General features: G+C 40.5%; 3 protein-coding genes and 1 long non-coding RNA gene across 6 annotated transcripts in view; 2 read left to right on the forward strand and 2 right to left on the reverse strand.

Moving 5' to 3' along the window:
- Positions 1 to 18,727, forward strand: part of LOC311024862 (cell adhesion molecule CEACAM5-like) — a gene marked incomplete at its 3' end in the record, with an annotated part of 51,853 nt that overhangs the window by 5,913 nt on the left and 27,213 nt on the right. The window contains exon 2 of the mRNA XM_084027437.1: positions 18,031 to 18,345. Coding sequence (XP_083883563.1) covers positions 18,031 to 18,345 — 315 coding nt within the window. The remainder of the gene's footprint in view (positions 1 to 18,030; positions 18,346 to 18,727) is intronic.
- LOC311024560 (hemicentin-2-like) lies at positions 5,123 to 7,463 on the reverse strand. Its single transcript, XM_084027016.1, has 5 exons — positions 7,304 to 7,463; positions 6,763 to 7,020; positions 6,397 to 6,690; positions 6,047 to 6,322; positions 5,123 to 5,955 (listed from the first exon to the last, which is right to left on the reverse strand). The coding sequence occupies exons 1-5, from the start codon at positions 7,368 to 7,370 to the stop codon at positions 5,852 to 5,854; spliced, it is 999 nt and encodes a 332-aa protein (XP_083883142.1). The 5' UTR covers positions 7,371 to 7,463; the 3' UTR covers positions 5,123 to 5,851.
- LOC311024571 lies at positions 8,385 to 9,542 on the forward strand. Its single transcript, XR_014598313.1, has 2 exons — positions 8,385 to 9,383; positions 9,415 to 9,542. It is a non-coding gene; the product is annotated as an uncharacterized lncRNA (long non-coding RNA).
- Positions 9,377 to 17,073, reverse strand: LOC311024554 (cell adhesion molecule CEACAM6-like). 3 transcript variants are annotated; one of them, XM_084027008.1, is made up of 10 exons: positions 16,973 to 17,057; positions 16,162 to 16,476; positions 15,222 to 15,500; positions 14,862 to 15,128; positions 13,486 to 13,758; positions 13,125 to 13,376; positions 12,169 to 12,277; positions 11,488 to 11,534; positions 11,241 to 11,272; positions 9,377 to 10,133 (listed from the first exon to the last, which is right to left on the reverse strand). In XM_084027008.1, exons 1-10 carry the CDS (start codon positions 17,016 to 17,018, stop codon positions 9,918 to 9,920), a joined length of 1,836 nt encoding a protein of 611 aa, XP_083883134.1. In that variant the 5' UTR covers positions 17,019 to 17,057; the 3' UTR covers positions 9,377 to 9,917. The 3 variants fall into 3 exon arrangements, with proteins under 3 accessions (XP_083883134.1, XP_083883135.1, XP_083883136.1); XM_084027009.1 differs by lacking the exon at positions 11,241 to 11,272 and having other exon boundaries at positions 9,929 to 10,133; positions 16,973 to 17,073; XM_084027010.1 differs by lacking the exons at positions 11,241 to 11,272; positions 11,488 to 11,534; positions 12,169 to 12,277 and having other exon boundaries at positions 9,929 to 10,133; positions 16,973 to 17,073.

Raw genomic sequence — 18,727 nt, forward strand, 5'->3', positions numbered from 1 at the left:
TATTTTGGCCTTGGCTCACCCCGACGCAAATGCTGCTTTATGTTAAGTTGTGTCTCTTATTACATTTATTATTGTATAAATAAATTATTGTTTGAGATACGCACCAAATCTGCGTCTTTGGGTTCTCTGTGGTTTGGGAGTGAGGGAAGGTGTCCATTTATTCATGTGGTGCTCTAGGTTCCCCTAGCTGGGGCATAACAACACGATACAGCAGATAAACGTGTATATTTGCATATTTCTCAAAATCTAAGAATGTATTATTGACATTTAAGAGTCTCACTAATGCTTGTTTTCTGGCAACTTGATGACAATTACAGGAGCATTGAACATTAATTTAGTTTAGTGTAACACAGGATTATCCTCTCAGTCTCTTCTGAATCATGGAACTATTAATGTATTATTTATTTGGAGCACAGTCTGTGGTTTCCCTGACAACTTCCATGCAACTATTAGGCAAATTCGACTTGATGTAGCCGCCTGCAGCGCACTACCTAACGTGATGTATTGTGGGTTGAAAGCGATGCATGATGGCTAGAATTGTGTCCGACTTAGCAGCCGACTGCAAAGACGTCACAGGGTCGCGACCATATCACGTGACCCAAAACATCGCGGGAACAAGTTTTTAAGAGGCGCTTCTTGCAGCGCTTGGCAGCGTGGTCCACGGTGGCTGCAACTGGCTTGTCCACACCTCCGCTACAGCGGTATGGTTCTCATTGGTTAAAAGTTCAATGACGTGTGTTCAGGTCTGCACTCGGCGGCCACCTTGTGGTGAAATGATACTTTTTATTTTGGTTGCATTGATCTCATGGCTTGATCTAAAGTTCCGTGCATTGTGTTGTGAGTAGGCCTATTATATGTGAGGTCTGGTTAATACAAACATAGAATGATAATACAAATATAGTGAAAACACATACTTTAGTCACACATAGAAAAGTGTGACTAAAAAAGAACTTGTTGATATATCTGGGGGCTTTGACATGGCTGCCTGAATGTGGAGCCGGTCTGAAGACAGATGACCTTCAGCTGCTCTTTAAATACACATCAACAGCTGAGAAACAGACTTGCCACACCTGTTATCACCCAAATCTCCACACGGCTTTATGGAGCTTCATAGTGAGCATCAGCTCATTGTTTCGCCCACAACTTCATTGATTTGGTTCATTATCTAGCCTTGCATCATCAAACGGTTTGGCTTTACTCATTAACCTCAAGGCAAATCTCAGAGATGTGCTGACAGAGACGAGAATCTTTATACGATATTTAGCGTAAATGTGGCCTCAATTACTCTGATGAGCGTTTACAGGAAAGGACTGAGATCTATCTTACAGGTCACAGTTTCCTGTTGGACAGACTTCAAGTCCCTGAGCGTATTCCGACGTATTATTCACTTGCTGCTCTCTCACACCATCATTTTCCTGGAAAATTCTGATATCTGAATAGTGGAAAACAAAGAGAAAGGGACAGGGAAACATCTGAGATTACATTTCCAGGTACACATCACATCACATGGAATATGAGTTTGCCAAAAACAAGCCATGAACAAGAAAAGACGCAGCCAACGGCTGATAATTAAACAAATATATACACTTCCACTCCATTGTGTGCAAATTGATTTTTCCTTCCTGGTTCAAAGTCTGATGTTGAGCACTGTGAACCGTAAACACAGATCCCTGCTGAGTCTCAGATCACAGGATGACCACAAACATAGAACAGAAACATTATCTCTGATGTAAGATTAATGAACCTACTATTGTTACTGTACTGAATCAAATCTCATCTAATCTAGTTATAACACTTGTTGGGGTTGTAGCAGGAGCAGATTTGGTTATCAACAGCTAATTATTAATGTCAATATGATTATCGATATTAATAATTATATTTAATATATTATCATGATATAATCATGAATAAACGGGGCACCACCCTGGGATCAGGGAAAAGATAACCTAAAACTGTATTCAGTCTCAATATAAAAGGTTTTATACTCACATGCCAATCATCGTGATCATTGGCATAGAAGTACAAAACCAATCGAACAATTAAAAAGGCGTGAAATTCAAGCACTAGCCTTCACAACCTGCTGTTATCCAGTGACATATACACAACAAGCACAAGAGACCGCTAGTTATAATATAATAAGATTTATTAAAATCAGTAATAATGATCACAATCAATAACACTGCAATTAACAAAGCCTTATTACCTAACTACCTAACACACAAAACTAAGCTAAACAGAAGGAGAGACACACGTGGAGTGTGTGTGTGTTTGTGTGTGCGTGTGTGTGTGCGTGTAGAGAGAGAGAGGTGGAGCTATTCCTCGCAGCGCTCAGGGGCGGAGCCACTGGCGTCCGATGGAGTAGCGACAGAGAGAGAGAGAGAGAGAGAGAGAGCGAGAGATAGCTGTATGTAGCCACCAGATGTAGCTATGTCCCTAGCGTCCGCCGGGAACAGCTGGCTTAGGACACGTGTGTGCGGCGTGTATGTGTGTGTGTGTGTGTGTGTGTGTGTGGGTTAGCGGGACACAAACAAAGAGAGAGAGAATCCGCGAGCGATCTGAGTCCCAGAAGCCGTGCCGCTATCACACGGGCTCGCGTGAATGAACTGGCGTTTATTCCGCGAGACCGGTCTTTTAACTGATAGTAGAGGCTTTCTGAGCTCGCGAATATGGCGGAGGTTAGTCGCAAACACTGTTACAGAAATCAACCCAGCTGCGTGGTACACAATCAGTATTCAAATACAGCAGCACATGAACCAACGGACTCGGCGGTCCGCGATCAGAACTTAAAACACATTAACAAGAATTACAAGCATATCCTACACTATCACTTATGTCTCTGCCCAGACTGATAGCCTCTTACTGGTATCGTTGCGTAAACTGCGAGCCCGTCCTGGCGATGACGGCGTTCCGTAACGGCGGTAGTTCGTGGGCCCCGGCGTCAGCGGGGGACGTGATGAGTCGGCTTCGTCCAGACGAGAGCGGAGCGGGTTTCCTCTCGTTGATCAAACTCAAATAAAGAAAACAGTTGGTGTTTCCTCCTTCCACGAGCGGCGATATAATCGCGGCTTGGCGATTTAGTCAGCTTACTTCAGACAGCGTCTGGTAGCTGGACGGCAGGAACCGGCTTGGTTCCTCTTGTTGCAGCGGTGCGCTGCAGGAGGGGGTCGCCTCCCGTTGCAACGTGGTGTTGCGCCGGTTGTAGGAAGAGACGCCAGAGTAGGAGTCAGAGTAAGAGAGAGTAAGAGAGCGTTCTCCAGGCGGCTTCGGTTTATAAAGCTCAGGCCGCTCCAGGGGACCCCCCGGGGTTCCCTGAAGATTGGCGTCGCACCACATATACTTCAAATTGGCGTCGCATCTCTCACCTGGATGAGATGTGAAACTAAAATGGCGGTGTAGTTTTTTAATCCCCTTTGTCCCTTTGTCCTGTGTAGGCTTTGTAGGCTTCTGTAGGCCGCATTGTGTTGTCCTTCTAGTGAGGTCCCAACACACTGTATCTGGATCATTAATTATCGACTTATATTGAACTTGAATCCAAAGTTGTTTAATCCGTCATCACTTGTATTCATGTACATGTACAATTATAATGATTTGTCTGAGCAACATGGACACACGTTGTGGTGGAAGAACTGAGGATGTTTGTGTTGTGCATGTAAACACTAGAGCCCGACCGATATATCGGCGGGCCGATATTAGGCATTTTCCAAACTATCGGTATCAGCGTTTATAACGGCCGATAAATGAATATTTTAAAAATAAAATAAAAACGGACCAAACACCCTTATAGAACTTAACAGAATTTGTCTACAGTCTTGTTCGAAGTTATATTTATGAAGCTTACCAAGTCTTTTAATACTGGTAACTTTGTGTTTGGTTGTTGTTGTTATTGTGTTTTTTGTTCAAAGGACTTTTAAGTTTGTATTTTTATACATTTTATTTATCAGAACTTTAATATATTTTGATGTTCCTCTGTTCCGTTGTGACAATAAAATAAACAAGTTTATTTTTAAACTGCATTATATTATTTTAGTGAAGGCTCATAAATAACTACAAATAAGTAATGTTAGGGAAATCTGTTAATGTTTTGTTACGCTTTCTGAAATAAATAAAAAAATATCGGCCGATATATCGTAATATCGGATTTTTAAATCAACAAACATTTGTATCGGTATCGGCCTTCAAAATCTTTTATCGGTCGGGCTCTAGTAAACACAACCCCCCCTCGTTAGCACTGAGGACTTTTACCTGATTTGGCACGTATGATGCGTTGTCCTCGCCTGAAAAATAAACGATGCTTAGAATAATTTAAAGGCATACTAAGACGCATTGCCCAAAAGGATGGCAAGCCAGAAATGTCCGGACACAGCAAAATAGGAAAATACAGACATGGGGCAGGGTCTCAATGGATACAGATTTTATAAACTCTATAAAACTATTGTTTTTTCAAGGGAAATCCTGTATACTATAATACACATAGACAGATACAACATTCACACACATAATATCAGAATCAGAGGGATGCAGGCTGCTTAGGTGGCATGATGAGGCAGAATCCACTGTTTTCTTATTAATGTTTTCAGGTAATGTTGCGGCTTAAGCTCGCCCGCTAGTTATAATGTTATATATACACGATGTGTTTTATTACATGGAGTGATTTCTGTAATAACCATACAGGTATGTGTTGGTTTGCTGGTAGAATAATGTTGCCTGATTACCTTTATCTATTGTATCAACTAAACTAAAGGTAATATTCCAAAAAGAGATACAATACAGCACAAAAAAGCACATACAGGAAGTAAAAGAAGTGGCTCAATAAGATTTGGTTCACTTAACTGAGAGCACAGCGCCACCCTCTGGAAAGCAAAGAGCATGCCATGCCAAAGAAGAGCAAAGAGCAAACAGCAGGAAAAATAAAAGCAGTAAAGAATAATCCAAAACGTTGAATGTTTTTTTTTCATTCCACAAATCTCCGAAAATACTCTACTAATTATGGCACAAAAACAAAGAAATAAAAATAATAAAATAGACGCTTTCTTTGACCGTGAACAGTCAGAAACACTTGGAAAGACGGCCGTTTTGAGGGGTTTATTATATCATTAATACGCTGTATAATTGCTGTCCTTGTATTGTTTGTACCACTATCACACATTTATAATTTACAACACAAACAGTGTGTATTACACTGCTCTAGCATGGCAAATATTTTTACATAAATAGTAAATATTTTTCTAGTTTTGCTTCCTCATTCCAACTAAACCACAGGGCGAAAATGATATGAAACAGGTGAGTTTAACGTCCACAGGAGGGAAAAAGTAACAAAAGAAGAAAAAAGGAACAGATAATAATGTTACATCACAGGAGGTAACCGTGAAAGCAAAACACAGCGGAGGCCTCGGCCTCCCTCATCTGTTTGCTCCGAGTGAGTCTCTTATCATTTGTTTGGTCTCAGGAGGGCAAGCCAGTGAATAAGTAACTTCCAGGTCAGAGGTCAACTTCAAGTCATCGAACACCAAGAATAGGCTTCATTATGGACAAAAGGTGTAGAATTAATCATCACAAACATTTATTACACTTAACATTTATTGCACATTTTGGATGCTGCTGTTAACTGTGATAAAGATTATTTAATGATATATTTGTAAAGGTAGAGTGAAAAATTACCATCCGTTTACCCTGTTCTGCCATTTGGGCGTTTTTAACGGATATTGTACATTTTCTAACACATTTCCATAAAGTCCATAATAATACAATAACTGACGGATACATTTTTAGAATTAAAAAAAAAAAAAAAAACGTTTGTTGAAGTTGAATAAAATAAATACATTTAAAAAAGGCCAAACACACTCATTAAGGCTTAAACACAGAAAGAGCAAACAGCTCTATCAAATAGAAGCAGCAGTCCGAGGCTGATGATTGCTGCACTGAGCTGCAGCCCCTCTGATCCAGAGAGAGGAATACCTGTTTGAAAGGGGAACAAGTCAAGTCATTAGACTGGAATGCAACATGTGATGCTGATGTGACACACGGAGCAGATACTAAAGAGTTGTACCTAGAACTTCTACCATCTTGGTGGCCTCGGCGGAGCGTCCAGCAGCTGCATTTTCTACAACACAAGTGAAGTTTTGGAAAATACCAGGTATGGAAGGGGTCCACCTGAGCTCATTTTCATGGACTGAAAAGTAGCCTCCAATGGGGAAACCGTGCCTGAACGTCCATCTGACCGTGCAGTCCACGTTTAAGGTGCAGCTCGTCAAACAGGTGAATTTACTGCGTCTGCCGGGGAACACGGAGTCAGGACCGCTGATGCTGACGTTCCAAGGATCAACTGCAAAACAAGTTGACTTCCAGTATGCGAATAATGAACTCTTCAAACGTCTCCTCACGTCATAGAATACTTACAGCTGAGGAGATAGCCCAGGCTGAAAACTCTCGTCTGGTGAATCGCAGGTACGTAGGTCTCACACATGTAGAATCCGGCATCTGAAGGCCGAGCGGAGTCAAAGTGCAGCGTGGCGTTGTTGTGCAGCAGCTGAGTGTTTCCCCGCGGGGTCACTTCCTGTCCATTCTTGTACCAGACCACCTGGTTCACGAGGTGGGAGAAGTCACCCAGCCGCGCGACATGGCAGACCAGATCCAGAGACTGGTTGAGGGACGGGACGCTGTTTGGTGGACTGACTCGCACAGACACTCGATCTGTAAGAGGACGGATGATTATTTCCAAATCATGTAAAAACATCAGAGATATATCAAAACTGCAGTACTTACTCTTAATTTCTACTGTGGAGCTGAGGCTGCTGGAGACTCCTGATTCTGGATTGAGCACATTGCAGTGTAGTTCCACCATATGGTCCAGTCCATCCGGTGTCCAGGTCAGCGTGCTCCCGTTGACCGTGCGGCCCTCGAAGGTCCAGGTGTGGATGCAGTTTGGGCTGCAAGAAGAGGAACAGGTGAAAGTGGTGTTGAAACCAGCCGTCACCTCACCGGTCCAGGAAATCTGCTCCCAGGCCTCCGAAACTGGTGCACCTGAGCGAGGAGGAGGAGGAGGAGGAGTCGGTATGGTTATTATTTCTCATATCTCAATGTAGCTCATTATATGCTACTTTAGAGGGTTTACTCGAATACTCAAGGCCGGTCTAAACTTCAAATACCTCCAGTGAATCCCGGGGAGTCAAATCATTATATACAGAAGGATACATCAAAAATGAGATGATGTTTAATTCATCATCACATTCTTATTATCACACATTTCACCACTCACATAGGGTTTTTTAAATCTTACAGTCGAGGGGAAAAAGAGAGCCGTTACCCATCAGCGCCAGCAGCAGAACACAGTGAAGACCCCTCCAGTAGGGCGTCATAGTAACATCTCTCATGGCTGACTCTCGACTCTTTGGGTAAAACTTTGTTTTATACCCACTGTGACTTAGAGGCAGGGAGTTATCCCTAAAACATGACTCATTCCAGTCACACCCAGCATCTTGTTTCACATCGGATTTTACCTGATGATGAAATCAGTACAACCTTGCAGCAAAGGACATTTCCATAAACTGCAACAGGAAGTAAGTTGTGGGGCAACGCAACGCCTTTTAAACGAGATCATTGCATTGCATCAATCACTAGGTGGCACCATTTCACAGGAGTTTGCTTGAAGTCCCAACCTGATTTAAATAAAGTCTATAAAAGGACAATAAATGGCCTGAATGGCTTTTTTTACTACAGCCGCCTCTCAGCGGGCCGAGAACTCGGTGTTGATGTAATAATGAAGGTTCTGCTCCTTAAAGTTTCCTACTCTCACATTATTTAGCTTCAGGGATGTGACATTTGAGATGCACTATGAACTAGAATGTGAAGCACGTGTGCTTTACACTTTGCCCTGTTATTTGCATTTGAATTAATGAAGGTTCATTACCGGTAACGATGGATCGTTTACTGCTTTCACTCCCTCCCTGGATGGCATGCAACATATTATTCACGCTGAACTTTGAATTTATTGCAGTCATTTAGATGCAGTGTCATTCCTGGAAATTATATTTTGCATACCATTTGTCTACAACTCTTTCCTCCTTATTTATGACTTGTTTGTAGTTCATAAAACAGAATATATAATTATTATCAGTAACAAACAGGAACATTTTTGCACCGCACTGAATTTCTCTTAAAAAAAAATCCCCCTACATTTTGATTCAGGCATTGTAAATAACAGACACCCACAGTGTGCCATCTGACTATTTGCATATTTTAAATATTTACTGTACCATAAACTATGCAAATATGAAAAACAAAGATAACAACAACAATAAGCTAGTGTGGAATCGCACTCTCCTCGAGGGAAAATAATGCACTGTTACTTTACAAATGTCAAAAATAAAATTGTTTATTCATCTGAGTAAGCAATGATCATCATGTTACAAATAAAACCTGAGAATTACATTCACTGTATTAAGAAACATTAATCACACGCTTGTTTTGGTGGGGCGTTAGAATAATAAAGTTACATTTAAAGACAAGGCTTCATTAACGGAGGAAGAAAAAGAGAGAGAACATATAGAATGTTAAACAAATGATCATACAATGAACTATAAAAGAAAAAATAGCATAACTCCTCATTTTACCCCTCAACACATACCAAAGCTTTAATATTTGATCCGTTTTCATGGTTTTTGGTCCATTTTAAGATTGTTTTTCTTTTTTAGCCCTTAAACGCTGCATATAATCCATTAAAATACCATGATTTATGAAAATCCATTAATTTATCCATTAATAGGCTAAATTAACTGCATTTTACATTTCAAGACCAAATGAAAGGTTCCAGTGTGGGAGTGATTAAGCTGTGAAAACACTACTGGTTTGAGTTGCAGCTTTACTAATGAGTAACTAACGGGGGAGGGGACGCTCCTTCATTAGTTCAGGTTAGGAGACTTATTCTCATCTAAAAAAAAAAAAAAAAAAGTGTGACTAAAAAAGAACTTGTTGATATAGTCTGGGGGCTTTGATATGGCTGCCTGAATGTGAAGACAAATGACCTTCAGCTGCTCTTTAAATACACATCAACAGCTGAGAAACAGACTTGCCACACCTGTTATCACCCAAATCTCCACACGGCTTTATGGAGCTTCATAGTGAGCATCAGCTCATTGTTTCGCCCACACAACTTCATTGATTTGGTTCACTATCTAGCCTTGCATCATCAAACGGTTTGGGTTTACTCATTAACCTCAAGGCAAATCTCAGAGATGTGCTGACAGAGACGAGAATCTTTATACGACATTTAGCGTAAATGTGGCCTCAATTACTCTGATGAGCGTTTACAGGAAAGGACTGAGATCTATCTTACAGGTCACAGTTTCCTGTTGGACAGACTTCAAGTCTTTTATTGGATTATTGTGGTTGCAGACTCCCATTTGTGAGAAAATAAAGTCCAACTTTATCATGATAGAAAACCATTAAAACACTGTTTATCGTTTACTAGTTAACAAATCTATTATACATGAGGTTCCATATGCTGACAAATCCCACGGAAAGGTCATTTAGATATTGTTAATAAACATTTTTTTTCAATTTGTAAGATGCTAAATAAATATAAAATTCAAGTCCATAACTCACACGCTCATCTAATCTGGGATCAAACAGTGTGCCAGAGCCGTGTCAAACACTCAGACACAAATGCAAAGAAATAAAAGCTATTATCTGGCCAATGCAAGCTGATGCCGTCTTTCCTCAGTCGTGGCAAATAACACAGACTGGTTGATTATTAACCACTACTAAAGTGCTTTGACAAAGTAAATACAAATCCTAATTTGTCCTCTAGAGTAGAACGGAGGGAGAGACCCCCCTCTCAGGTCTTTCATAGTGCAGGTTTCTCAAACTTCAAGGCCCACCAGTCTAACCTCAACCAGGTGATCCATCATTTCCAGTTACCATCAGTTTTTGTGAATTTTAGAGTACAGTTGCGCGTCATCGGGCTGAGGAGCCGACCTCTTCAGTTGCTGCAGTTGGACGTCACAGGCAGGAAAGGAGGGCGCTGAGGCGGCATTCATGTTCACCTGGATCTGAGCGTATTCTGACGTATCATTCACTTGCTGCTCTCTCACACCATCTTTTTTCTGGAAAACACTGATATCTGAATAGTGTAACTCCTGGAAAACAAAGAGAAAAGGACGGGGAAACATCTGAGATTACATTTCCAGGTACACATCACATCACATGGAATATGAGTTTGCCAAAAACAAGCCATGAACAAGAAACGACGCAGCCAACGGCTGATATTTAAACAAATATATACACTTCCACTCCATTGTGTGCAAATTGATTTTTCCTTCCTGGTTCAAAGTCTGATGTTGAGCACTGTGAACCGTAAACACAGATCCCTGCTGAGTCTCAGATCACAGGATGACCACCAACATAGAACAGAAACATTATCTCTGATGTAAGATTAATGAACCTACTATCGTTACTGTACTGAATCAAATCTCATCTAATCTAGTTATAACACTGTATCTGGATCATTAATTATCAACTTATATTGAACTTGAATCCAAAGTCGTTTAATCCGTCTTGACTTGTATTCATGTACATGTACAATTATAATGATTTGTCTGAGCAACATGGACACACGTCGTGGTGGAAGAACTGAGGATGTTTGTGTTGTGCATGTAAACACTAGAGCCCGACCGATATATCGGCGGGCCGATATCAGGCATTTTCCAAACTATCGGTATCAGCGTTTATAATGGCCGATAAATTAATATTTTAAAAATAAAATAAAAACGGACGAAACACCCTTATAGAACTTAACAGAATTTGTCTCCAGTCTTGTTCGAAGTTATATTTATGAAGCTGACCAAGTCTTTTAATACTGGTAAATGTGTTTGGTTGTTGTTGTTATTGTGTTTTTTGTTCAAAGGACTTTTAAGTTTGTATTTTTATACATTTTATTTATCAGAACTTTAATATATTTTGATGTTCCTCTGTTCCGTTGTGACAATAAAATAAACAAGTTTATTTTTAAACTGAATTATATTATTTTAGTGAAGGCTCATAAATAACTACGAATAAGTAATGTTAGGGAAATCTGTTAATGTTTTGTTACGCGTTTCTGAAATAAAAAAAAAATATCGGCCGATATCTCGTAATATCGGATTTTTAAATCAACAAACATTTGTATCGGTATCGGCCTTCAAAATCTTTTATCGGTCGGGCTCTAGTAAACACAACCCCCCCTCGTTAGCACTGAGGACTTTTACCTGATTTGGCACGTATGATGAGTTGTCCTCGCCTGAAAAATAAACGATGCTTAGAATAATTTAAAGGCATACTAAGACGCATTGCCCAAAAGGATGGCAAGCCAGAAATGTCCCGACACAGCAAAATAGGAAAATACAGACATGGGGCAGATACAGATTTTATAAACTCTATAAAACTATTGTTTTTTCAAGTGAAATCCTGTATACTATAATACACATAGACAGATCACACACATAATACACATACCTGTGCTGTTGGCGATGTTTCTTTTAAAGACTTTATTCATCGGGTTTCTGTTTAAAGAGGGAATGAGTCATTAGACATTACTATAGACAGACATAAGCTGTCTTTTTGCAACATAACGATATTAAGAGGATCACGTTGTTAAAAAAAACAACTATATCCACTTATTCAAAATTCTCACATAACATAAAAAAAGAGCTGCAACCTTAAGTTTGATCTCAATCTTTGGTCCAATGTACTTTAAAAAATGATAACAAATAATGTTTTTAAGTTCTCCCCGCATACGTTTCAAACAGGGATATGTGTTTATGGCTTCACCTCAGTGATGACACAACAACAAAATGTTAAACTGTGAAGTTCCATAGTGTCAAGATGCAGCTGCACTCTGAAATAAATGATTCATAGACAAAGCTATAGTCAGGCTTAGGACTATATTTAGAATATATAACAAAAGCAGCACAAAAGGGAAGTAAATCACTGTTTGAAGGTTGAGTAAACACGTTTTACTGTCAACATCGACCTGATTCTAGTTCCACATTTTCTCCCTTTCTTCCGTTGCTATGAACTGACATTAATGCGGCCTGGAGTCGTGCTTTTGGGTCCAAACTTTGTAATATTGAACAATCACATTAACCATTTTTTTAATGGCTTCCTATTTAAATGCATAAGCTCTTTTCCACTTACTTTTTCTTGTAAAACCAGTACGCTGCAACAGCTGCTGCTCCAAGGATGACTAAAAGTGTGATTACTATTCCAGCGATGCAACCAGCCCCGCATCTAAATGGGGGTTTGACTGCGGAGACAGAGAACATGACGTTGTTCACCCCTCGTCATCTCACCTATACATACAACCAGTACATGATTTAGCAAATGATGGCCCCATTTAGAGTCCAAACAGATGATAGAGCAGGGTATGCTTTTGGTTGACAGGTCGCTACCATGGCAACGTCCAGTCGTAAAGTTGCCCGTGTCAGTTAATTGTCACATTGACTATGTCAACTTCTTATCTGCAGTCTAAAGCCGTTTATGGGTCACTGTCATTAGTTTTATATGTTTTCAGGTGAGACAGTCATTATTTAGATTTAGGTGTGCTGTTCGGGTTTCCACACACACACACACACACACACACACACACACACACACACACACACACACACACACACACACACACACACACACACACACACACACACACACACACACACACACACACACACACACACACACACACACACACACACACACACACACACACACACTTAAACTGTCAAAATAGCAGCACATGGGGAGGAAACTGTTCGGTTGAGTACACTTTTCACTGTTGCAACATGCACCTGATTCTAGTTCCACTTTTTCTTTCCGTTCTCTTACGTTACCATGACATCGAGGTCGTTAGATAACGTCTGTTGGGAAATTTGCTGCAATGTTTTTGGAGACGTGACAGAGGCTCGGTGAGACCAGCCGTCAGTCACGTGATACGCTAAATTAAGCGGTTAATTATTCTCATTCTAAGTCTGTTATGATGTGATTTTTGAAGTCTCTGATCAAACCTCTGGCGATTGAGCTGCATTCGGGGGAACGTAGAAGAATGTTGGGACACGTGGGATTACCATATTCAAGAACATCAACAATCTTGGTACCTGTTACAGACAATCCATGGACCGCTGATGATGTTCTCCCAGTTACATCATTCCTCGCCTCGCAGGTGTAGTTGCCACTGTCGTCTAGTTGAGCGTCGGCTTTAGTAAAAACATTAGATTTCTGTTTCTCTGTCCTGTTCACAATCCAGATAAGACTAGCAGATGGATGGGACTTAACAGAGCAGGTTAATGTCAAGGTCTGTCCCACATGAAGCACACTTGGACCTTCGATGTGAACATTTTTTGGTCCATCTGGAAAAAAACCCCAGACATTTATCAAATTCAGCAGCACAAATGATAAAGAATTAAAAACGTGGTCAATAATTGACCTCTCGAGTAACAGATTTATAGATTCACCTACAGTTAACATGCATGACGAACGTAGCTTCGTCGCTGCTGAGGGGGTTGCTGACTTCACACGAATATTTTCCATCGTTTCTTTCACTCAGATTTTTAAAAGACAGCACTCTGTTGTTGTCGTAGAGGTTGATGTCGTCATCCGGAGTCAGATATACGTCGCCCTTCTTCCACGTTCTGGTAAAGACGGAGCCAGCAGCGTCGCAGGTTAAGTTGAAAGATTTCCCCTCGATCGGCAGGTTTGCTTCAGGTGTGATCAAAGCACCAGATATTTTCTCTGTTGGGCAAAAGGTCACATGAAAAATCTGACAACACGATGAAAAGCTACTGAGAAAGAAAACTATAGAGTAAAAAGATATAAAGAAACCTGTAAGAGGAAAACCTTATAATGTTCCTTTAAACATGTACATAATATGCAAACTGTCCACACAAGGGGTGGGAATCACAGAGTAACTCACGATGCAACACAGTAACTCACAAATGTACTTTACTCCAGTTTTAAATACAAAAAAAGGTCAGACAGTTTTTGTTTGGCATCATTAGACAAAAAATCCGTAATGACCTTTCAGCATATTGTCATTCAAGTGGTCTTAAACTAGACTAGACTAGTCTTCTGCAGCTCCTCCTGGATCTGTTCTCAGGCTTTAGAAAACCTAGTGATCATTTGGCCAATCGCAGGTCATTACAGAGAGAGGATGTTCCTATTGGCTGTTCTACAAACGGTCCCAAATGGTGGAAAATGCTAAGAAACTCCTGCCAGAAAAAGCTCCTAGTCCAGCATTAGAAACATCTGGCTTCACTGCAAAGCAACCGACAAATAGGAAAACCGACCAATCAGAAAACTCTAAGTCTAAATGAGAATCTGACAATAAAGACACAAATCATGTCCACATCGACGACGCGTTTCAGAGATGGAGAAAGCCATGTGCTGACTGAAGCGGCTGTGCTTCAGTAGATACAGCTAGCAGAAGCACTCGAGAGAAAGTTGCTAATAGTTAAGTGTTTAACTTTGAGCAGCTTTGTGCTCACGGCAGCGACCGAGCTCTTAGTCGTTGGTTACGGTTCGCGGGGGGCTAAACCTCGAGAATCAGAGTGAGACTTTTCATCAAAGGGCTTTACAGGAACACAAGTTAGCAGAGGAAACGGGATTAGCTTTATAACGGCATCGGGATCACAATCAGGATGATGAAATAAAGGATTACTGTTTAAAGTGTGTGCGTGTGCCCGTGCTCGTCTGATGGGAGGGGCTTAGGACAGAGAAGGGAGGACTGCTGGAGTAGGACGTATTTTCAAATTCTATTCTTATTCTTCATACTGCAGGTACATCACAAAATAATTAATGAATAAATTCTTTGAACAAAACCTTTAATTCAAACTTACTCAGTATAGAGATCGTTGCAGGCTGAGATCTTTCATTTATCATAGTTCTGTTGTTAAAGGCCTGACAGCTGTAGTTTCCACTCTGACTCATCTGAATGTCCATCAGTCTGAGCTCTGGTCCGGTATCAGACAGCAGGTCTCCATCCAGAAACCATGTAAACAGGGGAGCAGGTCTGGAGTCAGCTGAGCAGGTCAGGATGACGTCCGACCGTTCCTCGTGGTAGGTGGTAGGTGGAGATACTGTCAAATTCATATTGTCTGGGCCGACTGAATGTCAAGGGGAAATCATACATCGAGTCAACAGAGAAAGACACAGAAAAAAAAGAATAATCTAACCGAGCACGTAGGTTAGTAACTCACAGCTGATGAGGAGGGTAACTGGATCACTGGTGCCGTCGCTTACAGGGTTAAACACGCGACACCTGAACGGCCCCTGGTCATAGCGGGTCACGTTAGCTATAGTGAGGGTGGAGTTTCCATCAGTGAGCTGAACTCTGTCACTTCCTGTGACCTCAGAGCTGCCGTTCAGCCAGAGGAAAGAGAGAGAGGAACCAGAGGAGGAGCAGGACAGACGGACGGAGCTGATGGACTCCACCAGGTCTGTGTTGCTGACGGTCACCGCCACGTTAGAGACCGGTGCTGTGGGCGAAAAGACAAAATGGTTTTATATTTACCACCATGTTAGAAAAAAGAAACCCTTCTATGGCTGACACATGGAAAGTTTAAAGCACGATATCTTTGATAGGCAATTGTTGTGTAATTTTGTAATCTTTAAAATACATTTTCAATATAATGTTGCCCAATTTAAAACCACAAGAAGGTGTGACCATAAAACCTCCACCAATGTCTGTCTAGTCCCAACCAGAGCTACATATGACCAGCAAATTATGTCATAATTGACTGTACAGGTGTATTAAAAAAAAAAAAAAGCAAAGCAAACTGTGTATCCATTGTATGTTTTTTTTACATATTGATATCAACACTTTCAGTCATGAAAATAAATAGGTTGTTCAATTTAAACATGCTCATTAGTCAAATCTCATTAATGCTGCAGTTGTAAGAGTTGGAGATGTTACATTAATAAGTCCCAAAATGTGCATCGGGATGATTATTTTTGACCTTGGAAACAATAATAAACACAACAATAACAAAACCTGAATTTTGTTTGGAAGGCATGTTTTGAAGCTTGTTTTTAGATCTGATTTGAAACCATTGAACACCTCAAAACAATTATTAATTATATTATATATTTCTTGCCATGGATACCCCCCACTGTGGATTGAAAGAGATGATCTCTCACCGTATACACCAAGTGTTATTGTCCCGACCGCCTGTACTCCTCCAGATGGGACAACAGAAACCCTGTATTCTCCACTGTCATTAACGGTCACATTCCTGAGCTCCAGAGATCCAGTAGACAAGAAGAGGGTGATCCTGCCTTCAAACTGTGGTGAAGTCGTGTTCGTACCACTGAAAGTGATTACATTGATACCATCAAGTTGCCAGCTCACTGATACAGAAGTTGTTGGAGACAGGTTTGTGGTGAACATCACTGTCTCTCCCACAGCTGCTTCCAGAGGACCGTCTGGCAACACACCAGCTCCTCTGGTCAAACCTGGAGGAGACAGTTGCAGGTCTGAGGAGGACTGTGATAAAGCTGGGCAACTGTAATAATACCCTTGACCCCAATGCAAAAGAAAATAAATGCATACATAAATACCTTCCATCAGTATGCAGTAGATGTCTATCTATTCATACCAAACAGGCAATGCAGTTAAGGTGGTTGCCAATCACAGGTATATCTAATAGATGAACTTTTTATCTAACAGAGCAACCAATCTATCAAAATCTGGATTCATACGGTTTCTGATACAGCTACAATTTTAAAATATCATTTTAAAATGTCCATATTTCCTCAACTACATGCAATAGGGCGAACTATAAATACATTATTTGTTTCAACAATTAATTGTATTTTATCAAGTTATGCACATGTTCTGCTATGGAGCCAAGATAAGGACACCTTTTGAACAAACAACCATTATTCAAGTTTAGAAAATGTGTTTTTAAACAGCAGTCAAGGTTAAACCGTTTGAATGCAAGATTCTTACCTGTTAAAGTTGCAGAGACGATCCAAAGCAAAGGCAATATATCCATTGACGAGCCTTGGTGAGATCTAACCAGCAGAGGAAATGTCACCCATCAAACTTTGGCTTTCCTGTTACATGTGAGCCTCCGGCAGCTCTACATATACGAGTCAAGGAAATGCAGAGCGACGGGTTGAGGTACTAAAGTGTCCTCATAATGAGCTGAACCCACTGAAGCTGCAGTGACGATCTTAACGCTGTGGCACGTCGCCCTCTAGTGGATATTAAAAGGATATTAAAAGACGATATCCGATCACACAAAGCCTGGCAACAACATCAAACTCCCCTTGAATGTGGACCTTAAAACATGAACTTTTAGTCATGACAAACTTTGACAGCTGTTTAGACATAATAAATGTCCTTCCCTACTTTAATTATTAACTTTCTTAAGTTGATCAGTAAGTGGAACTCCCACTGCACAACACTTCCTACTTCCTCATTATGAAGATATTAGCAACGGCTAAGAGAAGGACTGTGATCCCTCTTTGCAGAACAGTAATGGATACGACAGTGATACACTTGGTCATCCTGGGAGTCATCTCAGGTGAGCTTTTACAACACGATACAGCAGATAAACGGTATATTTGCTTATTTCTCAAAATATAAGAATGTATTATTGTCATTTAAGAGTTTCATTAATGCTTGTTTTCTGGCAACTTGATGACAATTACAGGAGCATTGAACATTAATTTAGTTTAGTGTAACACAGGATTATCCTCTCAATCTCTTCTGAATCATGGAACTATTAATGTATTATTTATTTGGAGCAGTCTGTGGTTTCCCTGACAACTTCCTGTGTAAAAATGTCTTCTTTGAGGATCACCTTAACTTCATTTAGGGGTTTTGTTTTCGTTTGCGGCAAATAGATTTCAGTTTTATAAAAGCCTAGGAAAACCTAAGGCTGAGCTTTAAAAGGAGTCAGAGGGCTTCTTTGTGCTTTCCCAGAGGGACGGTGCCGTTTATTTACCTTCTTCAGAGATCACGATCACAGTCCTTCTCAGACCTGCAACTGTCTCCTCCAGGTTTGACCAGAGGAGCTGGTTTGTTGCCAGACGGTCCTCTGGAAGCAGCTGTGGGAGAGACAGTGATGTTCACCACAAACCTGTCTCCAACAACTTTTGTATCAGTGAGCTGGCAACTTGATGGTAACAATGTAATCACTTTCAGTGGTAGGAACACGACTTCACCACAGTTTGAAGGCAGGATCACCCTCTTCATGTCTACTGGATCTCTGGAGCTCAGGAATGTGACCGTTAATGACAGTGGAGAATACAGCGTTTCTGTTATCCGTTTTGGAGGAGTACAGGCGGTCGGGACAATAACACTTGGTGTATACGGTGAGAGAACATCTCTTTCAATCCACAGTGGGGGGTATCCATGGCAAACAGGAAGACATATATAATTAAATGGACTCTTTTATAATTATATATATAATTGTTTTGAGGTGTTCAATGGTTTCAAAATAAGATCTAAAAAGAAGGTTCAAAACATGCCAGCCAAAACAAAACTAACATTATGGTATTATACAATGACAAAATAATTATTTTAAATTAAGGATGATACTTTTGTCAAGTTATTGTTTCCAAGGTCAGAAATAAACATCTCTATTCAAATGTTCATATTTGAATTGAAGATGTTTATTTATAGCTTTATGACAGTAAGTGCTGATCATTATCATTATCTTTATCATCAATAAAAAGAGCATACAATGGATACACA

Source organism: Eutrigla gurnardus, assembly GCF_963514095.1.
Source record: "Eutrigla gurnardus genome assembly, chromosome: 14".
NCBI lineage: Eukaryota > Metazoa > Chordata > Actinopteri > Perciformes > Triglidae > Eutrigla > Eutrigla gurnardus.